The following is a 26,468-nucleotide window of genomic DNA, read 5'->3' as shown; positions in this document are numbered from 1 at the left end:
GAGAGAGAGAGAGAGAGAGAGAGAGAGTGTACCGTGTACTTACAGTGAAAAGTACAAAGTATCTCTGGTTCTTCTCCCCCACACAGTTATTCACCCAGGGACAGTGGTGATCCATCTTGCGGATGCATCTTTTACAAATACTGCAAGAGAGAGAGAGAAGACATAACATCAGTGTATCGGTCTCACTCTGCCACCATTAGGTTGCCGATTCTGCAGATACTGTACACGCTCGGTCCTGTTTTACTTCAGCTAGTGTCCGTCAGTCTTAAATAGCAGTAGTGGCTATTTTCACCAGACGACACCATCATACAATGCTGTGTAACTTCAGTATTGCTTTGCTGTTGTCTTCAGTCACAGACTTTCTTCAAAACATAAATAATTTTTGAACAAATCCAAACAAGGAGCACAGTGCTGGCTTTATGTGAACACCCCGGAAAGTTTTTAAGTTGCTTGAGTGAGTATATAGATATTTGATATTTCTTTTAGCTGCCCCCTTCCTATACGAACCCATTGTAACTTAAAACCTATTTCTAATCGAATAATTGAGTAGCATGGTTTTTAAAATATTACAAATGTAGGCCTACATATCAACAAATCAATTAATGACCAAAGTGACATTTTATACTTTGTCGCACAATGATAATGCAAAATAGTGGAAAATATGGATCTACAAGCCAGCTCTCCCATTTTCACAATGTATAATTTTTTTTTAATATTATTGTTTGTTTTTACTTTTTGCCTATAATGACAACACCAAAAATAGGCATTGATTATTAATAGATTTTATTAAATTATCAATCATTGACCCTGTAGGAGCCATGAATTGGATTATTGTAATTTTGGTCAATGAAATGAATGGGCCGTCACTGGTGTTAATGTGATTGATTGACGGGCATATGGGCGGACCTGGTTCACTCAAGAAGGTGGCCTGTTCACCTGTTTGACACACAGTGAGAGAGAGGGGGTGTGTGGGACGCCATACTTTTTGTTGACCGCTTTATACCGCTTTCTTTTATTACTTTATTTACGTTTGATCACTGTGTGGTTACTTTGCTTTATGTTCGAGCACCCTTTGAGTTATTCACATTGCTTTAATAAAACCCCTTAAACGCATTGTTTTGGACCCAGCGAATTCCTTTTGTTTGCGGAGCGGAGCGCGTCTGACAACCTGGCCCATCCCATCGCCTCTCAGCGACTTTAAGGTTATTTCTCATGTAGTCACTTTACAGACCCTTTTTAGTTTGATTAACTATTGCACCCCTAGTTACACATATAACACTGTATTCTCCCTTCAGAAATGAACAGAAGTTCTGCATCCATGTAGAGTTAGAATCTTTCTTTCTTTCTTTCAGGAACAAAAATCACTGTTATAATAACTGATCTGATCAGATCTGCTCGGCAGTTAAAAAACTTGCTCTTTGAATCTTACAACAGCGAGGCTGTAAAGCTGACAGCTTATGGAGATTTACTATGATTTACTATGAAGTACGTCACTAAATGCACTACATGAGATGGGATGCTGTGATGAAATGTGGACAACATAGTAAACAAAATGCAGGCATTATGGAGTGGCAGGGAGACAGTTTTACAAGGAGCAGAAGGCATGATTTTCAGGGTGTCTGCAGGTATCAAGAAGAACAATTTAAGACTTTTAAAAGAAACACGATGGTTGGTTCTGGTAAAAAGCAAAGCAAAGTTATTTGTTTACCCAGGGTAAGTGGACTAAGCTTGATATGCTTGTTTACAGCCACGCCCTGCTCATAGAACATTTCATGGTTGGGGTTCAATGCCTCGCTCAAGGGCACTTCAGCGGTGGTAATTTTAACGTGCCGGTCCGGGGATTCGAACTGGCGACCTTCCGGTATCAAGACCGCTCCGCAAACCGTTCGGCCACCGCTGCCACAACAGAGTTCCCTGACCGGGAATCGAACCCGGGCCGCGACGGTGAGAGCGCCAAATCCTAACCACTAGTGGTATTCCACAAACCATTGAATGTTCCTCAATAGAGCGTCGCAGTCCCTTCCCCTTTCCTGACGACGACAGGCCCAGGAAATAATTCCCCATGCATTTTCCCCATAGACATTTCAAAAAGTATTTATTTAAAGATCTGTAAGCCTCAAAACAAAGCCAACTCGGATCGTGTCAAATCATGACAACAAACACAATATTGTGGGCCGAACAAATAATTACAAAGAAGAAAAACAACAAACAAAAGTGTTGTAACCTCCCCTTTTTTCTTCTTTATAATTGTGTTCGGCCCAATTCTTTTTTGTTTGTTGTCATGATTTGTCACGATCCGAGTCGGCTTTGTTCGAGGCTTACAGAACTTTAAATACATACTTGTATAGAAATGTCTATGGGGAAAAAAAATGAACGGGGAATTATTTCCTGGGCCTGTTGTCTTGAAAGGGGACGGAACTGCGACGCTCTATGGGATTCTCTACCACTTGGAATCCCATTGTAGCAAACTTGAAACATTTGTACCATAGAATGAATCAGACATTACCGGACACAGGTTTTGACTTAGCATTTACCCATGAAGCTGTTACAGACAACGCAGCTTAACCCATTTAGGCCTGACATCGAAATTAAAAAAAAAGTTCGCTCTGAAAGAACATATATTCAATGATTTATTTCATGTCAAGGACCCCCAGAATTATCTCTATTGGGCCACGGACCCCCATCTGAAAATATGTTGTTCCAGTGACTCCCTGGAAGCAAAGATTTGAGTTAAAAATGTTCGCTGTGAAATAATATATTCAAAGATTTGCGCCACCTTTCCACGATTTTTCAAAAATAGCAGACCTACAAGCTCGTAGCGCGGCACTCGGTGCCGCGCTATGAGCTTGTAGGTCTGCTATTTTTCAATAGCTAAAGTATAACATAATGCAAGAAACACCAAAAGGGGTGTCCGCCCAGAATGGGTTAAAATCCCCGTTGACGTGTTGCATGACGTGTTCTCTGACCTGCAGTGATGCGCTCGCTCCGGTTTGATACTGCAGCACTTGGGGCACTTATAGATGACCTCGCCCGGCTTCAACTGCAGGCTCTCCATGTACTCCTTGGTGGCGTTGCCTTTAGGAACTGCACCCTGTGGAGGAGGACACACACACACACACACACACACACACACACACACACACACACACACACACACACACACACACACACACACACACACAACACACAACACACACACACACAAGAATTGCAGGGGTGTCATTGTCACACAGGATACTGTATCGTTGATGTTGGGCAAAAATGTCGCATTGTTATTTCGTAAATGAATGCCCTACTTAGCTCTAAAAGCTCACAACGCATCACACAATATATAAACAAACACAAAAAAACAGATAATGAATGAATGAATGAATGAATGAATGAATAAGTGGTTAGGTTATTTGTGTATTAACCCATTTTGGGAGGGAACCCCTTTTGGTGTTAGGGTTAGCATTATCTTATGCTTTAGCTATTGAAAAATAGCAGATCTACAAGCTCATAGCGCGCCACCGAGTGGCGCGCTACGAGCTTGTACGTCTGCTATTTTTGAAAAATCGAAGAACGACAATACATAAACATAGCTTTTTCAGAAAACTGTCAGGATGTAGAAGACATTTTTAGAATCGTTCCCAGGTCAAAATGGATTAAGAAGCATTAAGAAGAGCTTGTGACTAAATAATAACTACACCGGAACATTTGTATTTGTATTTTTCCAGTTCCTGAAAAGTACGGTTTGTACATACAAGGTTTCTACCCGACAGAGACGGTATACAGGGACACCGTGCATTAATGCAATGTGTCATAATAGGCCAATCTGTCAGTCTGGAGTAAGTACAATTATGAGCAGATGGATGCGGAGTTGGTTGCAGGCATTTGAGTCTGAGTTTCTAGGTTTGTGAACCAGAAGCCCAACTGGAAAGGGGCTTTACGTGGAGTGCATATCTCCACCAGGACGGACGGACACACACACACACACACACACACACACACACACACACACACACACACACACACACACACACACACACACACACACACACACACACACACACACACACACACACACACACACACACACACACACACACACACACACACACACACACACACACACACACACACACACACACACACACACACAAACACAAACACAAAATAGGAGATCTACAAGCTGACCACATGTCAGCCTAGGCAGATAGACAGAAGCAGAGTGTCATCAGAGCCAGTCATCCCTGTTCCATCTCAAACTGGCAACCGGAGGAGAAACATCAGCACTGTCCTGGCCTCTCCCATTGGCTGCCAGTACAGTTTAGAAAGAAAACTTAAAAATTCTCCCTGGCTGGCCCCTTCCTACATCAAAGGAATAAATACCAGCACTCACGTTATCCATTAGGATTCTTGTTTTGTTTCGATTTACCCCCAGCAGGTACCAACAGACCAATGGACGTTTTGGCCGAGTGGCCTTCTTCAACTCTAATCTAGACAACAATGTTTCTGTGTCACTTATAAACGGTCCGGGTGCACGATATACATCATCATTACAATCAATCAATAAATCAATCAATACATAATTTGTTATGTTCCATATTAAGTTAATTCCATTAGGAGAATTGTATCACAACAAGAAAACAAGAAAATAAAACAAAACAATATACAACAAAATAACCACATACAATATATTGGCACTGTTTTAAGATCCTTATCGGAAACATTATAAACCACAAATCTGACCTGTGCAGGTCTCTAAGACCCTTCTATAAAGACAGACTCAGATTTTACACCATTCTATGAAAGATAATTAGAAAAGGTATTATAAAAAACATCCTAGTAGTAATTCCTCATTGAGCCCTTTTGGGTGTTCAGTTTGTAAGGTGTGCATGTACCACGCTTCTCTCTGTAACAGCAGTTTTTCACGGTCCCCTCCTCTCTTTAAGGGCTGAACAGCCTCTATACCCTGGAACCTAAGGCCCCATTTACACTGGCAGACAAATCTAGCCTGAATCAGATCTGTGCCACATCAAGATTGAAATCCAATTGGTTTAAATGGTCACATGACTCATTTAGACAAATCAGATTCCAATAGGCCTATCTCACAGCCCGCTTTCCACGCCGGTAGATAGTGGTGTCTTTAACATTAGGCATTTACACTTTTTTTCTCTGGAGAATCTAAGTACATTTCCTAATGTAAAAATGTGACAGACCAATATTATTATGAAGCAAACAAGATGGTAAATCAGCTCGAACAGATAGAACAAACCTTACCTTGAGAAAACAAAAGTTGTAGACTTCTTAAATTACCTCTGTTAACATGTAGCGTCTATGGAGTGACGTCACGCTATCACCATTAGCCCCGAAAGGGGGCGTATTAAAGGGGCGGGGAAATTCTGTGAGATAGGCCTATCTGGATGTGGCTCAGATCTGATTCAGGCTGGATTTGGCTGTCAGCCTAAGAGACCAGACTTTATGTCCCACCTCGTTAAAGTGTCTAGCCACAGGAGATTTTTCATCCCCGTTTCTCTCTTACAGTATGTTTGTAATCTTCACTTTTAATTCTCTTTTAGTTTTGCCTACATAACACAGTCCACAAGGGCACTTCAACAGGTAAACCACAAATGTTGTCTTGCAGGTAATAATGCTCTTGACTACCTTCCTACATCACTCACCTCTTATCCTATCCCCCCACCATTAGGACCCTCAGGTCCTAATTGGGGGGGGGGGGGGGGGATTATTTCTGTCAACAAAGTGAAAAGTCTGCTGCCTCTCTGCTTAAATTCTTTAATTGGACCAATTTAGACCATGTTTAACCCAAATCCTATCATTGTGTTGTTAGAACATGTAGAGCATACGTAGCCTACCTAGCTAGCTAAGGTAAAACACATTGTTAAATGTAGGTTGACTGAGATCTTATAGCAACTAGGCGTGGGCAACTTTGACGATGGAGAGGGCCACTATATTTCCACACTCACTCCAGAGGGCCACATTGCAAGACTGTAGTAGCAAAAATAGCCGATCTACAAGCTCAAAACGCGCCGCAATGCGACGCGTTTTGAGCTTGTAGATCAGCTATTATTGCTATTATTTGAATTGAAAGCCTGAATAATTTTTTGCTATTTTTGAATTGGAATCCTGAAAAGTAACCTTTTTATTGAATTTCAATTGCATTTAGTTATAGTTATGTTAACTTTATGAACTGTTAACATAAATACATTGGACACAAAAAGACAATAACATTTTAATACTAGTCATTAAGTACTAGTCATTTAATACTAGTCATGAAGTCATTAAAGCGAGTTTGGAATTGTAACAGCTGAAATCAATACTATATCAGTATTCTGATATTAACCTGCGGGGCCACATTAAGTGAAGGTGGGGGCCGCATGTGGCCCCTGGGCCGCCAGTTGCCCACCCATGAACTAGGGTAATTTCTAACACAGAACGCAACGGGAAGTTTCATGCCATAATTGCACTTCTCTCTTCTGCCCTCCCAGTAGATCTATAGGATTTTGATTAAACAAAGTTGCCCTTTAAAGCCTTTCAGCAGTGGGAACCTTTAGCTGCTGACTCAATGTAGGAAAAAGCCTGACTGTGCTCAATATGTGACATGCATCAGCTCAACCTCCATCAGCTCGGCTCCTGCTCTAGCCTAGGGCTGTGTACGTAGTACCATGGAGTTGTTTTTTTTTATCCACAACACAAGCTGAACCACAATGAAGACAATCTCTTTAGTCAATGCTGCTGCTGTAGCCTTTAGGCTTGGCTGGATCATTTTCAAATAATGAATTACAAGTTCTTCCCCAATGTGTTGTATCATTGCAAATTTAAATCACTACTATTTTCAGGCCTTCAAATCCAGCCCAATTGTGCTGATCAGAGAAATGGTCACCGAGTTACAGTATAGAAGTGTGTAGAAAGTTGAACACTGCTGTAGTGGGCGATATGTGTGCAATTTAGTTGTTTTGGGTGTGACTATTTTCAAGGCAATAACCACGTTATCAAAACAATTACCAACACTCCTCTGAAACAGGTTGATGTCCTACAAGACAGTATTTGGGATTCATATACATCTTCTTCCCCAAAGGACTTTCAAACTAGGAAGGGTATGGCCTGGTCAGCCTGCAATGACATGCATAAGATCTGGTCGTCCCATCTTAGTAAGAGGTTCAAAGTAAAGATATTTAGTACGACCGTCGAGCCGATTCTACTCTATGGCTCAGAGACGTGGACACTTTCAAAGAAATTGGAGAAACGGCTGGATGGCACTTACACCCGCCTTCTAATGAGAGCGCAGAGGCTCAGAGACATGGACACTTTCAAAGAAATTGGAGAAACGGCTGGATGGCACTTACACCCACCTTCTAATGAGAGCACAAAATCTCTCTTGGAAGAGCCACCCATCGACTAATATAATATACGGCAACCTTCCCTGTGTTTCTTCACAAGTCCAATCCAGAAGAACACAGTCTGTTGGCCACTGCTACAGAGCTGACAATGAGGTTATATCTTCCCTTCTTCTCTGGAGTCCTGCCTCAAAGCAGACCAGAGGTAGAAAACTGTCGTTCCCTGATGTCATCGCTATAGGGACACATGCATCAGTAAGCAGGAACTGGGGATGGCAATGAAGGACCGGGAAGTCTGGTGTGGCATTGAGTTGTTGTTAAGCCATTTAGACCGTAGGACGTGTGGAAACGTCATAGCTAATCCAACCGATGGATTGCGAGGACGTGTAGCATAACTTCATAGCATTTACAAATTACAACAACACTCACTGCAAAAGGAAAGCGCGACTGGGCCATGGCTCAGTGGTCCAGGCACCTTGGCTGGTAATCCAGTCTGGCAGTGTGCTGCGGGTTCGACTCCCGATCCCGACAGCCTTTACTGCATGTCTTCCCCCCAATCTCTCTCCCCATTTCCTGTCAGCCTACTATCTGTCCCTCCATAAGAAAAATATAAAATAAAAAGGTGAAAGCCACAAAAAAAAACATTAAAAACAAAAAAAAAAGGAAAGCGCGAGACACGGCTAAAGCATTTACGGGAGTCCCCAGCCCAAAAGGTTGAGAACCCCTTCAGTGGTTTTCAAACTTTGTTGTGTCCGAGGGCGGCACACCAATGGGAATTGCGATGTATTGTCACATTTATTGTTATTTTCACAATCACTACTTTTGAAAATGTGTGAATTAAAAAAAGAAATACATAAATAAAGTGTATTACCCATTACACATTTTCCCCAATAACAGATCATGAATGTGGTTAAAATACGTTTTGTAGGGTATAGATTTTACGTTTATGTTGTCAAATGAATGCTCACAAAGTACTGATATTTCATGACTTTTTGTATAGTTGTATATATTGTATTTGTGGTTACACCTAATACACCAGTGTGCCGGCCCTCTGCACACCGATTGAGAAATACTGCACAAGTTAATTATCACACTGCTCAACACTGGCAGTAAGACTTATGAGCCGAAGCACAATACTATATTTGATTTAATATAATAGTCAGGGATCTGCTAACATTCCACAAATTCTATCATTCTCTCCTAAGCCACAGACTGCTGGGACACATGTATGCTTAGCAATGACTATAACAGAGAGACACAATACTGTACTGTAGGAATGAAACGGCACATATTGTAACCTTATCGCTGCCAAAACAAAGACAGGATTTCTGTGCACTGGAGGTGCGCTATTGAAACTGCTATCAAAGCCAGGGTAAGAGGTGATGCTGTTGCAATCTTTCATTCTGTCCCTGTAATGTTTCAAGCCATTATACTGTGAATGGGTGACTTAAGTTGCAACAGTCATGTGTTACGCACGCACGCACGCACGCACGCACGCACGCACGCGCGCGCACACACACACACACACACACACACACACACACACACACACACACACACACACACACACACACACACACACACACACACACACACACACACACACACACACACACACACACACACACACACACACACACACACACACACACACACACACACACACACACACACACACACACACACACACACACACACACTTTCAACTGTGGGACACACTCCAATTCCAGTGCAGAATCTCAGTAAGATGCCTGCTTTACCTGCTGTAACACTGGGCTGGGCAATTAACCCAACATCTATCTATTCTAAACCAATCTTAACACATTATGTGCCCTTTCATTCTTTCAAAATAGCGACGTGGGGTGCCCACATTTTTTTTTATTCTTTTTATTTTGCCTTTATTTTATTTTTTTATGGAGGGACAGACAGTAGGCTGACAGGAAATGGGGAGAGAGATGGGGGGAAGACATGCAGTAAAGGCCGTCGGGATCGTGAGTCGAACCCGCGGCACACTGCCAGACTGGATTACCAGCCAAGGTGCCTGGACCACTGAGCCACGGCCCAGGCCTAGGGTGCCCACATTTTGACATTTCAAAAATAATAATAAATAAATAAATAAAATTACCAAGACGTCCACAGACGTCCTGGGCACTACATGCGGTAGTTCCTAGGACGTTTTGGGCATATATTGTGTCAACAACCAAAAAAAACGACTTCATCTTGCTCATGAACGCTCAGAACACTTAAAGGGGAAAACCACCCATTTTCAACATTTTACTATGTCATTAATATACCTTAGAGCTGTTGTGTGGAAATAAAATAAAAAGTCCCCCCATTTTGTGTTTCCTAGAACTGTAATTATGAAAAAAAGCATTAACATGGTGAAACACATCTTGATGACATCATCAAGATGTGTTTCACCATGTTAATGATTTTTTTTCAGACCTCTAGTTCTAGGAAACACAGAATGGGGGAACTTTTGTATTATTTCCACACAACAGCTCTAAGGTACACTAATGACATAGTAAAATGTTGAAAATGAGTGGAATGTCCCTTTAACAGAATAAGCAGGTTCACTAAAATCATTCACCAATAGTAATAGAGGCAATAGCTTGAAACAATCACTATATTGATTTGAAGTCATATGACCCAGCCTTAATGCATTAACTGTACTGTAACATAACAATCTCTATCTAAAAGTACACAGGCTTGGCCTATATAAATGCAAACATGTATTTTCTTTACGGTGTGGGGAAGGAGGATACATTAGTTCCACATGACTTCACACCACACTATCAACTGTCTGAGACAAAACTCATGTCCATATTTTAGCTTTTTGTTTCCATGTTAAAAAAAACCATAACGTTCATCATACAGATGTTTCTATCCTAATAAACACATAACTTTCATCATACAGATGTTTGTTAATAAACACATAACCTTCATCATACAGATGTTTCAGTTAATAAATACAACTTTCAACATACAGTTAATTATTGTACAAATATTAATGATATATTATCATTAACATCTCAGTGTTTTTCCAATATTTGGGGGCCCACATGCAGTCATCATCACAGCCCTTAAAGGACCACTTCACCACTTTTCAACATCTCTTCATATAATTGGTCCTCACTAATGTTCATGATAAAACACCACCATTTTTTCCTACTCAGTCTGTGTCTCATAGGAGGGCTTTGGGCAGTTCGGACACCCGTCCACCAGTGACATCATCATTAGGCCGATTTTTTTTTAAACAAGATTTGTTTTAAAATATATTTAGATTTGTATTATCGTGAGAACGATGGCTTCAACATTTGCATTGCAACTTTTCAGGAAAAGAAAGCCTGGCGTTTCTATTAGCTTGGATTCACCATCGATGATGTCACTGGTGGACGGGTTTCTGAACTGCCCACAGCCTTCCTATGAGACAAAGACTGAGTAGAAAAAAATGGTGGTATTTTATCATGAACATTAGTTAGGACCAATTATAGGAAGAGAAGTTGAAAAGTGGTGAAGTGGTCCTTTAAGAATCACTGCTAACTAGGGATGCGCCGATGTGGAAAATTCTTGGCCGATACCGATGTTGAAAATAACAATTTAGCCAATAGCCGATAGTGATACCGATATATTTAGTTTATTTAGTTTTCGCCGTTTTTATTTCCCCCTTTTGTGCCAGGGAACCAAATACATCTTCAATACAAGAAATAAATGTACAGAATCTACAGCTTGGTAGACTACAGATAACCAACATATAGCCAATGCAAAATGTATGTGTCAACAACAGATAAACATAGGCTACTGCCATCGGTTAACCCGTTTTGGGCGGGAACCCCTTTTGGTATTAAGCATTATGTTATACTTTAGCTATTGAAAAATAGCAGATCTACGAGCTTGTAGGTCTGCTATTTTTGAAAAATCGAAGAACGACTGACATAGAAACATAGCTTTTTCAGAAAACTGTCAGGATGTAGAAGACATTTTTAGAATCTGGTCAAAATGGGTTAATGTCAGCTTTATTTGCCGATACCGATATTGACCCATAACGGCAATAGCGGCCGATAACGATTATGTGGCCGATACATCGGTGCATCACTACTCAGTGTGCTAACCACATAACGTTCGAGCAGCATCAAAGTTATTCACTGTCATTGGATGGTGAATAACTTTCTGACATGAATAAAAATAACATGACTCTCCCCAGGCCTCTCTCCTTCCTCTTGTTTTTCTTCCATTCATCATTTCCCACTTCTCCATTTTCATCCCATCTCTGCATCTCTCTGTTATGTTAAATCCTCATCTCTCACTCCATTTCCCCGACTTCCTTATTTGTTTCCATCCATCCATCCATCCATCCATCCATCCCTTTTTCTTCCTCTCCCACTTAAGCCTGTCACAATTATTACATGAAATATTACTTGGAATGATCAGTTATTTTGCATACTTGTCAGAATTGTTGTTTCTGTACAAATGAATCTGTTATAATGTTGATACATTTTCAAGAATAAAATGTCATTGTCATGTCATTTCTAAGTTATTTGTCTGTACTTTATAAAAGCCTGAAAGAACACTCGTAATATTCTAAGAACTATTCCATTTCTCTTCAGAAGCATTGCTATTGTAACCCTGACACAGCATAGCATCAGAAATGATCCCAGAACGGCCACGTTCTGTTCAATCACTGCGGATGCCGCCTAGATTCAGAGAGAACTTCCTTTTTAAACGGCCCAGAAACACAAACTGGACTCCTGTGTTTCCTTCTTTTTTTTAAAGCTAGATGTCAACACAAATCTCATCATCGTGAAAGCGCTAGTGCCACTCGATTAGGGGGAGGGGAGAAATCAATAATTTAGTCAAATAATTAATATAGTATATATTTATACATAAAAAAGGTTCTTCTCGATTATAGAGGGTATGCGCATGCTTAAAGTGAATGGCACATCGAGTGGCAAATCGAGTGGCAAAGCAACAGGCAAAGTGAGTTTAACATTATTTAATGTTGTTTAATGCAATCAAATAGGACTTCTCTGTTTGGATGCATGGGCTGTCAAGGCCAGAAAGTAGTTTTTTGCCACTCAGTAGGCGTTCTTTGATGATGATGTCACGCGCATACCCTCTATTGGAGAAGAAGCGTTGGTTAGAATAATGGCAAAGGGAATAATGCCTCTAGTTTCAGACAGTGCTGTTGCTCACCGGGTCGGTCAGCATGGCGCGGAGGTGCGCGGCCAGCGCCAGCACGGCCAACGAGTTGAAGGCGGCTCCGTTGAGCAGCGAGTACCAGAAGTCGTTGGAGGGCAGCAGCATGACAAAGTTCACCACGAACTCTGCATACAGGACCAGGAACCACGTGACGCCGGCACACACCATGCCACAGCTGTCCTGTATGGAGGAGTGCAATCATATTTACATATAAGCTAGAGAGCGGACAGCCCCGCCCCCACTATTCATTTCAATGGAAGTTGCTCAGTGGTGTTTGAAGGACCTGGAAGAACACTCTACTTTAATGTTTGTTTTAAAAACGCCATTGACAATGAAGGGGAAATGTACGTCATCTTGTCACTAACACAAACATTAAATGCCATTAACAATAAAGAGAACTTCAAAATAAGATATTTTTTCTTTTTCTATCTATCTATAAATGCACCACGTCTCTGTACGTGTGTAATCCACGTAACTCGGGAACCGTTTGCCCCATCAACTTCAAATTCGACACACACGTTCCACACCCCCACAGGGAGTGCAGTGCCCGGTGTTGAGTTGGTCGGACCCACGGTTGTCCAGAACCGCCCCCAAAAGGCCTCTGCCCGGGCTCTGGACAGGGCCCCTGCCCACCGCCCAGGGTCACGTGTGTAATCTACGTAACTCAGGAACCGAGCCAGGTGGGGCATGAATCTCCAACTTCCATGGGCACCACACCACAGTTATTATAAATATTATTCTCTAGTATCGGTATCGGCTAACACAGAAATTGTGGTATCGGGATCGGATCGGTGTATCGGGACATACCTACCTGTGAGGTAGATTTTTAAGCCAACACAAAAATCTAGCAGATCTACAAGCTCCGACATTACATGTAGCGAGCTTGTAGATTGGATATTTTCACTATTTTTGTGCAACAATTATGTACGACAAAGTATAGGGCTAATAATAATAAGGGTTAATCATGATAATTGATTAAGTCATTATTTATACAATTTCTTTTGGAATATTTTCAAATATGTATTGATATACAGTATCTATATAAAACAAATTATATATACAAAATAAACATGTTTTCTCGATCATTCGATGAATAAAAAAAAAGGAATCGATAGAAACATATCGATAGGAAATAATGTATAGTTTCCGCCCTACCTGTATGAACCAAACGGTGCGATTCCCAGCCACGTGTCCCACATGATGCGAGCCCCCCACCATGACCCCAGGGGTCAGGGGCCCCGCCTCCAGGTCCCCGTCATCTGACAGTAGCGGGTGGTGTTGGTCCATGTCTCGTAGCCGGTGGCCTGAAGACTGCATCCTGCCCTGTGGAGAACACCAGGTTATTTATTCACAATCAGAATCACTTTGTTTGTCAATGTCCCGTCTACAGACATACATAAAGAATAAATACCGTTCGTCCTCAGCAAGTGGAGTCAGAGTGTGCCAAGGTAGCCGAATGCCAAGAAAACTGAAGTTATCACCTACAACATCCCATCGGAGCATCCACCTCTGACAACAACAGGAGGCACTGCTCTGAAGGAAGTCAAGGACTTCAAGTCCCTGGGCTCATGAGTCAACTCAACAGAGCAAGATCTTAAAGTGAGGAAGGCACTTGCATGGAGGGCCCTGAACGGCATGGCCAGTGTATGGAACTCCAACCTCCCCCGTCAAACCAAACTCAGCTTCTTCTATGCAACGGTAGTCTGTTCTCCTATGCGGCAGTGAATGCTGGACCCTGAAGCTAACCCTGCAGAAGTCTCTAGATGGGTGCTACCAGAATGCTGCGTGCAGTACTTAACATCAGCAAGAGTACACATGTTAACAAGAATCTGTACGATGGAATGCCAAGGGTGAGGCAGAAAATAACAGCCAGGAGAATGAGACTAGCAGGACACTGCCAACGACACTAAGAGCTGCCAGCCAGCAACTTAGTGCTGTGGGAACCAACACACGGGCACCGGTCATGAGGATGTCCCACATTTACATTATGTGGATGTACTCAAGATAAGAAACACACAGGAGCGCAAAGCACCCACAAACTGGAGGACAACCGGAATGACTGGTAGCGACGATGGTGGGTTCGTCTGAGGACGACCTAGAGCTGCACCCACTATCAAGTATATGACGCCAATGACGCCATAGTAATTTATTTTGCCATAACATCCACTTCCACACAATCACTTTTTGGAGTAGTCAGCACAAAAATTAATAGAAAAAAATCACACCCGTGTGAACTGAGTGGTGTAAGGTCTTATATAGACTGATCAGCTGTGGTCTGACGTAATGTCTGACGTAATGAAATCACACCCGTGTGAACTGGGTGACCATAGCAACCATGCTAATGTTTTGGTACGAACAGACACGTAAACTAACAAAGCCAGTTGTAGGAGTGGTTTACACCACTCAAAAAAGTAGATTAAGCTCTACGAAAATAATGGATTGTTGCAGACCTATTGCCATATTAGACTACTATACCACAGGGCCAAAGCAGTATATCTTCTTCACCTCGATTAACCGGCATGAGCAAGGTTACATCGGTTCTAAATACAGATCATTTTGGTGTAATAGCCCACCCATATTATGGCCTCAGTCTGATGCATTTCTATCATTTGTCAGCGTACAGCCGTACACAGACCAGTCATCTCTTGGAAGAGTTAAAAGGCCTGAAAATAGCATAATCGGAAACCAATACAAACACAATATGTTTTTTAGGTGCTGCAAATCAGTCTTGCTTTACTAATGGTCAAAGGAACATTCTTGTCTATCTGGTGTGGATGAGAATCAGGGCTCAAGTGTTGAGTGGAGAGGCCATGTCATTGTATAGAAAAATAGCTAAAATAACACATCTACAAGGTTGTAGAAGGGTTTTTTTTTTGTTTTACGATACACACTATTCACTCATGTATAAATGCCATTTTCCCCAACGTTTTTCAAATAGCTCCGCCTTGGTCCTCAGATTATGAGTCATTTTCTCCATGAGATATATTTCTTCAATCATTTCCATCCAGTGCTCCTCTCTAGGAGGGTCTGCTTTCAACCATCTCCTCGTGATGGCTTTCTTAGCTGCTATTAGCAATATTCTGAACAGGTATAAGTCCTCCTGTCCTATTATGCCCTCTGATGTCAGTCTAAGGTATAAACTACGGGGGTCACGAAGGATGTTATATCCCATCATTTTCTCCAGGTTATTTTGGCTACATTTGAAACATAAGTAAGCCTTGATAAGCCATGAGGCCCTCCTGTTTCTGTATCTGTAGATTAATAACCCTGGCATTGATGTGGTCAGTTTTGGTATAGGGAACGGAACGTCCATTTCAGATTCATGGTGATGGCGAAAGTGTACAATATAGCATCACAATTATTTTAAACACTTTATCCATTCATACGTTGGCTATTCAAAAATAGATCTACAAGCTCGTATATTGAAAAATATCGAAAGATATCTTTGAAAAATATCAAAACTGTTTGGAAAACTTTGAATAATTTGGATTCTTCTCTTCCGAGGGTCCCTGGCAAATTTCCAGATGAGGGTCTGTGGCCAAATAGTACAAATACATATCATTTGGCGTCCTTGACATGAAAAAGTTTGAGAACGAGAACCACTGACTTAAAAAAGACAGAAGCTTTCTGTGTGGCGCCAGCTCGTTTGGTTGGCTGGGTTTACTTCACCCTGCTGGTAGAGGCTGAAGGTAACCCGGTCGAGGGCCATAACTATTGATTATCTTCTTATCCATTATTCTAGCAATTACTTTTTAAATTAATCTAATAATCAAGAAGCGTGCTTTTTTATAACTTTATAATTAATTCAATCAATTAGTTTGATTAAGCACTTGGGCCTTATTTTACATTTGTTGTACAAATGTATCGTGTGAAAATACCAATAACTCATCCACAGGCTCAAAATGTGTCGTTGTGAGCTGATATTTTGGGAATTTTAGATTTAGATAAAACATATATATAATAGAATAGATAATAGATATTTTACAAAAGTCTGTGAAATCGACATACATATGATTAATTATTACCAAGACGGTTACATATACTGTCATCCAGGATCAGTTTCCTAAATGGTCATCGATTCATCCTCAACCACGGTCATGGTTTGTCTCAGGTTGGTCCCTGGTGTCCTTTCTTTGTCCTTGACATGACGATCACGGAGGCACAAGCTTATTGCAGTGACTCACGTTACAGCAACAGTAAAGCTAAAAAGGGCCTCGTACTCCCATGCAGAGTTGAGCCTGAGGTTGACTCAACCTTTTTTGTTTGATTTGTTTGGTTTTCCTCCTGTGGATTATTCTGGATTCTCAGTTCACGTGAATGTTCCGTCGCCCAAAGTGCTGTTTAATGAACTTCACCTCTCAGTGGGGCAAGAAAAAGCCTGAAACACTTCTTTCTTTCTTAGTTACGCCAGGGCTCCACCGGGCGCGTTGCGTCTCCGTCGCGTGCGTCAAAAAACACACCGGTTCAATTTTAATGCACGCGTCACGCAACGCGGGCAGTGGAGCCACCCTTCATTGATTAAAAAGGGAACATTCCCTGACGGTGACGGAGACGCGACGCTGACGCGCCCGGTGGTTGACGCCGACGCGCCCTGGGTGTTACTGTGCCACCACATTCTCACCTCTTCTTTACCGTTATCTCTTGCCTCCGTCTCCCCTTCTTCTAGTCCCTATATCCACTACTCCTCACCTATTCACGTTACATTCTGTACTTATGTTAATCCTTGCTATTGCTCTAGTCTACATTTATAGGATAGCAGTGGCAGCCATTTTGTGGTTCCACTCAAGAAATGTCATTCATTTTTCGCATAGAGATTTCCAATAATATTTATATAAATTATGTTAAGCCTGGAATCAAGCCATGAAACCATAAGAATTTGATTCTGTGAAAAAATGTAATTAAATATTTAATTGTATGATATACTATATTTATTACATTTAATTTAATTTATTAAATTGCTTAGTGGTTTTCACATTTGCTTTTCACAGAATCAAAGGTTTTATGGTCATGATTCACCAGGACTCAGCCTGACTGGCTTGATTCAAGGCTGAAAATAATTGATATACCCGTATTTATATTCACTATGGGAAAAATGAAATGGCCTATTTTGTGGAACCACAAAGCCACTGCTATGCCCCATTACCTTGCCTTTCTAATGAACCACAGTCCTATGACGAATAGCAAAGAATTGCAGATCTAAAAAAGCTGCAGATTCCATTCTTGATGGCAGACTAAAATTAAATTACCTCTCAAAAACTAATATCTGTGACCCGGCTAGCCAAGAGGAAGGATCATTTGTCTCCCCGGATGGCTGTCAGGAGAACAACTGAGAATATAGTCCAGATCTCAAAATGACTTGCCCATCAGGCAAGTCGTACAGGTCATGTTCTACCTGCTCTCCTCCATCACAAGCATAGATCATTTTGTCAGCATCCCATTTCATATCGTTGCTGTAGGGCAGGAAGCCTTGTATTGCATGTTGTATTACAACAGTTTCACTCAAAAGTAGCAAAGTGGCTGGTCTCTAAACTGCCTTCCCCTGGCCAGCCGGGGCGCCTGATGGAGAGGAAAGGAACTGGCTGAATCTCCTGGCCTGTCCAGAGTTATGAACATCTTAATTTATAATGTCTTATCATCACTGTCGGCTGGCAACCTTGTACTGTACAAAAGCATATTGCTTTTCGGGAAATGTAAAAAAGAACCCGTGTTTCAATAGATCCAATGTAGTTATTATTTAACCCACACTAAACCACAACAAAGTACAGTAGGTCATTACAAAAACACAAAGATGAAATATGAAGCTTAAGGTTTCTGCCCTACTGTGCAACAATATGACAGCGAACAGATACAGCGAGCTATTTTTATCCTAAGAGAACGCAAAGTCTTTAAGTAACAAAAACTACAGAGAAGCAGTTTATATCAACCCAATATAATCTACCCATTAGCCAACATAATGACATCTTGGGATAGCGACAGCCAACTCTGACTTTGGAGACAGACAGTGTATACCTACCGGTATACACTAAACTTCGTCACTAAAGTCCGGCTTGCTGAAAAACAAATTGCAGAAATGAGTAAGTGACAACTCCAGAGAGAAGAAATATCAGCCAAGGACATGTCACAGTCATACTGCCTCCTACAATATTATCCCCCTTGGAAGACATCACTCACAAACACTGGCAGATATATCCAGTCCACACACCCTGTTCTACCCACAAGTTTTTCGAACATCCCAAGGGTCCAGTGGTGGAATAAGTACAAATACTCTGTTACAAGTGTAAAAGGTCTGTGTTTTACTTGAGTAAAAGTACAAGGGTATTGGCATCAAAATCAAACTTACAGATAGATGCAAAGTAAAAGTATAACACGCTGTATGCAGTCCACACCACTTGGGAGTTATTCAGTGATTTCACTTAATTCAAATATCACTTCTTTTTTTGTTTTGTTGCGATAATCCTCCCTACTATAGAGTGTGCAGACCATATAAGGAGTTCCTCCATGTCCCCAGTTAACCCCTGGGGGTTAAAAAACCTTAGGTTTCGTTTTTGGCTAGGTGGCCCAGCCTTCATCCAATCACGATAGAGAGGGGCCTTCTGCCAATCATGATCGAGCGGGGGCGGGCCTTGGTGTGTGTGCTGTTGGCCTGTCGCGTGTCCCCCTTAGAGTATATATGAATAGAGACGGCACCGGATTTCTCCTCCCATCCACTTGCATTAAGTTGCTCAAAAGCGCATGAGGCGATTTCACTCAGGAACAGAGTGCATTCTGGGATATGGATTGGACCCATATCGTGAACACACTGGCCGTTGACTATCATTGCACGCGTTCACGTGCGTTCACGTGTGAAACAGCGTTCACGTGTCATCATGAACGTGCGCAATGATAGTCGACGGACCAACGCGTTCACGATATGGGTCCAAACTGCAATACCACATTCGGCCACTATGTCCATTTCACCTCAGGGTTTCCTCCGGGTGCTGTCTCTATTCATATATACTCTATTCTATTTATAGTGACTCATAGGAATAGACTACGTGACAACCAGGAATAGTCTGGTGACCACCGGAGAGACGGGTGGCAGCCGGAAAGTAGACGGCACCCGGGAGCAGTATGGGTTGGCGCCCCAGCCTGTGTCTTCCGTGAGGAAGAAGCCCAACAAACCCACGGTGAGGCCTTTAGGAGGGCCATTCAAGCCTCAAGTGGAGCCTGCGGCACCACCAAGGGCAAGGTGGAGCCTGCGGAACCGTTGCGGCTCGAGAATCCACCATTCCTGAATAAAGCGCCTGGTGCTGGGAGTCTGGTGCAACGCACAGGGCCATCAACAATCCATCTGAAATGATCTTGTGCCAGGGAGCCCAATAAGAGATTTGTGTTGATACATTTTTTTTAATGATTTTTAAAAATGTTTCAAAAATGGCAACGCGTCGCACTGTGACATGCTGTGAGCTTGTAGCTCGGGTGTCAAAGTATATACCGTTGCGGTATGTCAAAAATGAAATACTCCAGTAAAGTAAAAGAATTCTGAAACTTGCCCAATCTACAGATCTCCTAGCTCGCAAGGCGACAAACTGTGAGTGTGTATCATTGACCAAATAGTGATACCACTGTTAATGTTGTTAGTAAAAGTGTAAATTGGTGAAATGTCTGTACATTGGCAAAACATCTACACTGCAGCCATATGAGTGCAGAACCTGAGCAGTCCAGAATCTACAAAAACCTTACACAAACGTCTGCTGTAACTAGGCCGGTCACAATTATTACAAAATAAATCACTCAAATATCGCAATTGTTTGAGATAATCACAATTATTTTGCACAATTGTATATTTTCTAAAATAGTGGAAATAGCAGATCTACAAGCTCACAGCGCGTTGTATCGTACATTGGCTATTTTTGGTTAAAGTACATTATTTATTTTGATGATTATGGTACCGGTCATTGCCAGTGCTTTCTTTGTATATTGAAGTTGTAACTTGTTTGTCTGCTCTGCCCAGTGCAATTTTTGTTTACTAAGCCTAAAAAGGCACACAGCAATGTATTGTTTTTGTTCATTACGTTCCAATGTCCAAAGCGGGGGAAAGAATTAAGTCTATAAAACACAATTATTTGTAAGAGAATTAATCAAAGTAAAATGTGATGATCGTGACAGCTCTATCTGTAACAAAGCAGTGTTCTGTGGTTCACACAAATAATGCTATCATTGGGGAAAGTCCAAAACTGTTCCTTTTCAATTATTACATTCAAAACATTTTTAAATAATAATAGCAGATCTACAAGCTCACAAGCCGTCAGGCGCCAAGTAAGGCATTCTTTTACGGGACAAAAAAAAAGGTTGAAAAAGAGAGATATGAGATTTCTGCCCGACAGCAGTGATTTGATGCGTAGGATTTCAAATGATAGGTCCCAGAGAAAACCCTTGGCACTATTGATGTGCATTAGCCTAAGCATGCGTATGAGCATTCCAACTGCTATGTATGGCTAATTGTGGGAGTTAGTTACTGGGATGGGATTTGAGTCACACACACAGGAGCGCACAATTTAGATTTAATTGGCATATATATAAAGATATAATAATAATAATAATAATAATCTTTATATGTTATAATAATAAAACGTAAATATTATTATTATTATAAAGCTTAAAGCTTCTTTGTTGCCTTATGCCTGCATAAACGCATTCATCCTGGCTTGTTATTATTTCATTCAAAAGAATATCAGATCTACAACCTATCACAATGTGTCACTAGAGCTATTTTTGTTGTTGTCTCAGTTTTATGCATGAGGCCCCAGAAGTGGAGACAAACGGCTAAGAAGCTTTAAGTGACTTGAAGTCTAGAACGGAGCTGCCTAGATAAGATCAAATCTGTCATGTCTTTCTGCCAGTAGCCACTAGCCATGCAGCCAGGCTGCCATCCAAACCTCAGTCCTCACACTACTGTTGGTTTCTGCTTACATCCAAATAAAAAGGGGAAATTCAGCACGTTTGCATATCAATGGCAGGGTAGATGCTTGTTTGTGTAGGGAGAGAAGGGAAATGGCAGAATGACAACAGTGGGCTGAATGAAGACAGACCGGAGAGAGCTGCAGAGTCAGAACCAGTCCAGACAGATGCCAGAGGGCCTGAAACTCAGGGAGGTCCCTGGTCTCTGAACGTCTCATTTCATCCTTCATATGGGGACGGAGAGATTTAAAAGGGAACGGGGAGTAAATTAAATACAGTTAAGAGAGTGCACTACTGCATTTGGTCATGTTCAATTATAATAACGCCTATATAAACCTGGCCTGATACTGCCAGGAATTTATATCAGAGTTTTGTAATGTATGAATAAGCTATAGGGCAGGCCACCGTTTGTTTCCCAGGGACCCGGACCCATTTGTGAGTCACGGACCAATTTGTATGACTAGAGTAAAAATCCCATTTTCTTTTCCTACATTTAAAAAAATATATTTCAAAATATATATATTTCATTTGTTTTAAATATATCAATAATTTAAATCATTTTATGAATTTTAAAACAAAACAAAACAGACAAATCAATCTAAGAAATTCCAAGAAAATATATATAATAATTAAGAAGTAGTACTAGTGACATTAGCCGATCTACAAGCTTGCAACGGGGCACAAAGCGACAACGCGTTGTGTACTTGTAGATCTTCTATTTCCACTTGTTGGGGTCCCGGGCAAACGTCTAATATCTCTTTTGGATCTAGACTGGAAAAGTTTGGGAATCACTGAGCTAGGCATCTACAAGTGACAACTGTTCAGTGGTCAACAGTAGTACTGGGCAGTTCCCAGGTTTAATGTGTGTACAATATGTCTGTGTGCAGGGCCAGGGCTTTACTGCAAAAAGAAGGAGAACTAGAAAAAGTGCCCTTCTGGGCACAGGTCTCCACCAGGAGGATAGGACTGTGTGAGATGTTTGGCAAAATGTTTAGGATTAATATAAACATGTTTTTGAGGCATTTTGTTCCAAAAATGTGTTTTGCAAAAATCAACCTGTTGGTGGCGCTATAACAGGCCAATGTGAAAAGGGTGGGATATATTCCTCAGCCTAGTAAGAAAATGTGTGAAAGATTTCACGTAAATTGCATGCTGCGTTCATGATTTGAGGCTTTTGTTCAAAACGGGGCAATCTTGCAAACTGTGAAAGCTAATTATAGCCAATTAGGATGGAATATGAAATATCGGACAGATCCGACTTGAGCACATGACCATAGAGATAGTGTGTAACGATTTGTGAGATTTTTGGACAGAATCTGGAGGAGTAATATCAAAAAATGTGTTTAACAAAAGTCGGCCTCCTGGTGGCGCTATAAAAGGCAGATGCAGAAAATGCAGGTCAACGGTTTGTCCTTGGCCTCTAGGGAGTGTGCATGCAATGTTTCACGCAGATCGGTGCAGTTTTAGGTAAAAGGTGTGAAAAGCTGCCTCATGGTGGCGCTATAACAGGCCGCTCTGGAAAATGTGGGGCAGAGGTTCATCGTTGGCATCCAGGGAGTGTGTGTGCAAAGTTTGGCATCGACCGGGTTAACGGTGCCGGAGATTAGCTGGTAACAGACGGACGGAAGGACGGACACACACACACACACACACACACGGACACACACCCGGACGGAGTGCAAAACATACTCTCTCCCCATGCCTTCGGCCTGGTGGAGACAAAAAGAAAAGTTGTATACTTAATGTGATTGTGCGCCTTAATGCACGCTGGAAAGTATAATCAGTAATTGATAAAATTACATAAAAACACACATGTACTGTAGCTGTAGAGAGGGAGGGAGGTGGTTCATCATTGGGTCAGTTTCTCAGCAAGTGCTGACTATAGGTGCCAGGCCAGTCCTTAAAGGACCACTTCACCACTTTTCAACTTCATATAATTGGTCCTCTCCTCACCAATGTTCATGATAAAATACCAACATTTTTTCTCTACTCTGTCTGTGTCTCATAGGAGGGCTGTGGGCAGTTCAGAAACCTGTCCACCAGTGACATCATCGTTAGGCAGATTTTTTTAAACAAGATAAAAAACAATAATATATATATATATATATATATATATACACACACACACACACACACACACACACACAACGAGAACGATGGCTTCCATTTTCGCATTGCAACTTTTCAGGAATAGAAAGCCTGCAGTTTCTATTAGCTTGGATTCCCCATCGATGATGTCACTGGTGGGTTTATGAACTGCCACAGCCCTCCTATGAGACACAGACTGAGTAAGGAAAAAAATGGTGGTATTAATCCTGGTCTCAAAACTACCTCACCCTGGCCAGCCAGGGCACCTGATGGAGGGGAAAGGAACTGGTTGGAATAACGTGTTCCTTCCACGCGCTACGTCCGGCCGGGGAAACTCCCCCTGTCAGGTGAAAAGAAGCAGCTTGGACTCCTCATGCATAAAAGGAAGCATGAGGTCAGTCCACTGCCCTCCCCAGGTTGGCAGAGGAAGTGTAGCGCCCAGGATTACATTGGGTGAAAAAATGGGTTGCAAAATCGTGGGATAAAAATTATTCTAAAAAGAAAATGGGTATTTTATCATTAGTGAGGACCAATTATATGAAGATAGGTTGAAAAGTGGTGAAGTGGTCCTTTAATAGCACAGCGTGACAATGGCATGTATGTGGCTATGATATGATACTAGACATGAAAACACAGATTAACCCGGTTTCTATTGTTTACCTTTGAAGATGTGCTGAGAAGCCAGCACAGACTTTGACATGTGCATTGAATTACATACAGTATGTATATGGTGTTATTTAACGTATATATCATCACTGTCGGGCCAGAGACCTTGTATCTCAAATCATATTTCAACGTTTTATGTTTTTCTTTTTCTTTTTTGAATGCCTTACTTCATAGTACAAAAGTGTCTCACTCTCTTCTTTGGAGACATCCAGGGTTGTCTTCTCCTCAAGGAGCCCTCGTGCATGCATGAATGGATTCCTGAAGAAGCCTGTTCCTTCTTTTCCCTTCCTTTTCCTCCATCTTCTGATGCACTCTGCCCTCCGTAGGTCGGCAAGACTAATTCTGATGTCATCCCAGAGAACTTCCAGAGCCTCTTTCTCAGACTTCTCTGCTTTCCTTCAACGCTTACAGAACTGCCACCAGGTAATCGATTTGTATTCTACCTCCTCCACCTTCGTGTTTGCTACGGCTTCTCGCCATACCTGTTGCTGCATTCTTCATACAAGATCTTCCCAAACAGGTTTAGTTTGGCTTCCACTGACCCCCGTATAGTTCACTTTGCAGCAAGTCCGCTCATGTGTTCACCAAGCTTCCTCTCCTCAGTTTCATTGGCCTTTAGCCACGTGAACTTGTTCCTTCGGAGTGGGTTCTTCAGGCTCCTGGCACATTAGATTTGACTCTGTTCTTGGCACTGGCAGTGATGTAAATAGGGTGCGGTTTGCGTCCCAAAACGCACTTTATAGTTATGGGACGCAATAAACCATCAGCCTCTGCATCCTGTGGACGCAACTTTATCCTGGCTGCAGCTGCACTGAAGACTATGGCACTCTCTCGGCCACACACGGTTCTACGTGGAAGTCTAGCACTCTTTCGGTCACACACTGTTATACGTGGAAGTCTAGCACTCTTTCGGTCACACACAGGCTGCAACATCGGGTCTCATCACAACCCAATGCGCGACCCGTGAAGTCGGGGGGGAAATAATAAAAGAGAGAAAAGAAAAAGACGGAGTGACAAATCGTTAGCAACAAGCTATGCTAACAGACTGGTGGTGGTGGTGTTGGCTATTAGCTTGTTGCTGCTGCTGATTCAACGCACTGATTGAACTTCACTTCATGTCCGCCTGTAACGTGAACGAATCCTGACACCAGCGCTGCAAAAACAGACAGATCTACAAGCTCTCAACGCGCTGCAAATGGCGCTGCAGAGATGGGCGCATCTGCGGGTTCTCAACGCGTTTGTTTTTGCAGCGCTGGTGTCAGGGTTCGTTCACGTTGATCTACAAGCTCTCAACACGTTGTAAACGGCGCTGCAGAGACAGGCGCACCTGCAGGTTCTCAACGCGCGAGCTTGTGAATCTGTCTTTTTTGCAGCTGCCATTCTTCCCCGTAGACAGGGACTCAAGTGACTTCTAAGTTCCACTTTTCCAAATAAATTATTTTACATCCACAATGGCAAACCTATTTGCATTTTGGCTAAGTACAATAATTGCAACTGCAACTTTTGGTTGGTATATTAAGCTATGTTAAATCCACTGTTGCCCACTATTAGTATTTCTTACTGAGTTGTGCTTGCTAATACTACTAGCCTACATACAAAGATATACTGTATAGGCCTATTTGATATTTTTATATATATATTTTATAAAAAATGTTTTATTATTATTTTTGAGTGGTGCAACCACTCCCTTACGGAGCTATGTGTGTGTCTGGGTATGAGCACAAAAATAGCATGGTTGTTTTTCACCATCTGTGCGCAACCTAACGCACACACAAACACACACGCACGTATTAACTGTATATATGATGCTTTTGGGGGGTGCCAATACATTACAGTGACAGTACAGTAGAGGGACCGCCACACGGTAACTCTGTCATTTCTCAACCGTTTCGGACGCGGCACGGCACGCCGGAACCGGCCCGGCCCCCTGGAACCCCCTCACGGAGTTGCACCACTCACTTCACACAGGTGTGATTTTTTTTGGGACTCATAAGAATTTTTTGGGACTCATTTGAATGACCACCTGTGCATCCCGGGACCCATTACATTGAAAACCTATTTACATCACTGCACTGGGTTCACTTATTCTTAGTGTTCATCAAATGCTTTTTGTCCTCTTCCTTCCTTTCCTCCTGCCTCTGCAACATTGGGCCCGATGGCACTGTAGTTGTCAAGTTGTCAACCCGCCCTTGGATCCTGCACCTGCCCTTGCCATGGAAGTGTTAGGTTGCATTATGG

At 42.0% G+C, this 26,468-nt stretch overlaps 1 protein-coding gene across 1 annotated transcript in view; it reads right to left on the bottom strand.

The window, feature by feature from the left end:
• Positions 1-26,468, bottom strand: part of LOC306920048 (palmitoyltransferase ZDHHC7-like) — a 52,694-nt gene that overhangs the window by 14,824 nt on the left and 11,402 nt on the right. Inside the window, exons 2-5 of the mRNA XM_079496657.1 lie at positions 13,692-13,859; positions 12,531-12,716; positions 2,967-3,091; positions 44-140 (exon numbers count right to left, since the gene is read on the bottom strand). Coding sequence (XP_079352783.1) covers positions 44-140; positions 2,967-3,091; positions 12,531-12,716; positions 13,692-13,853 — 570 coding nt within the window. The 5' untranslated portion in view covers positions 13,854-13,859. The remainder of the gene's footprint in view (positions 1-43; positions 141-2,966; positions 3,092-12,530; positions 12,717-13,691; positions 13,860-26,468) is intronic.

Source organism: Electrona antarctica (assembly GCF_951216825.1).
Source record: "Electrona antarctica genome assembly, chromosome: 3".
Classification (NCBI taxonomy): Eukaryota; Metazoa; Chordata; class Actinopteri; order Myctophiformes; family Myctophidae; genus Electrona; species Electrona antarctica.
This window is presented reverse-complemented; position numbering and strand designations above follow the sequence as displayed.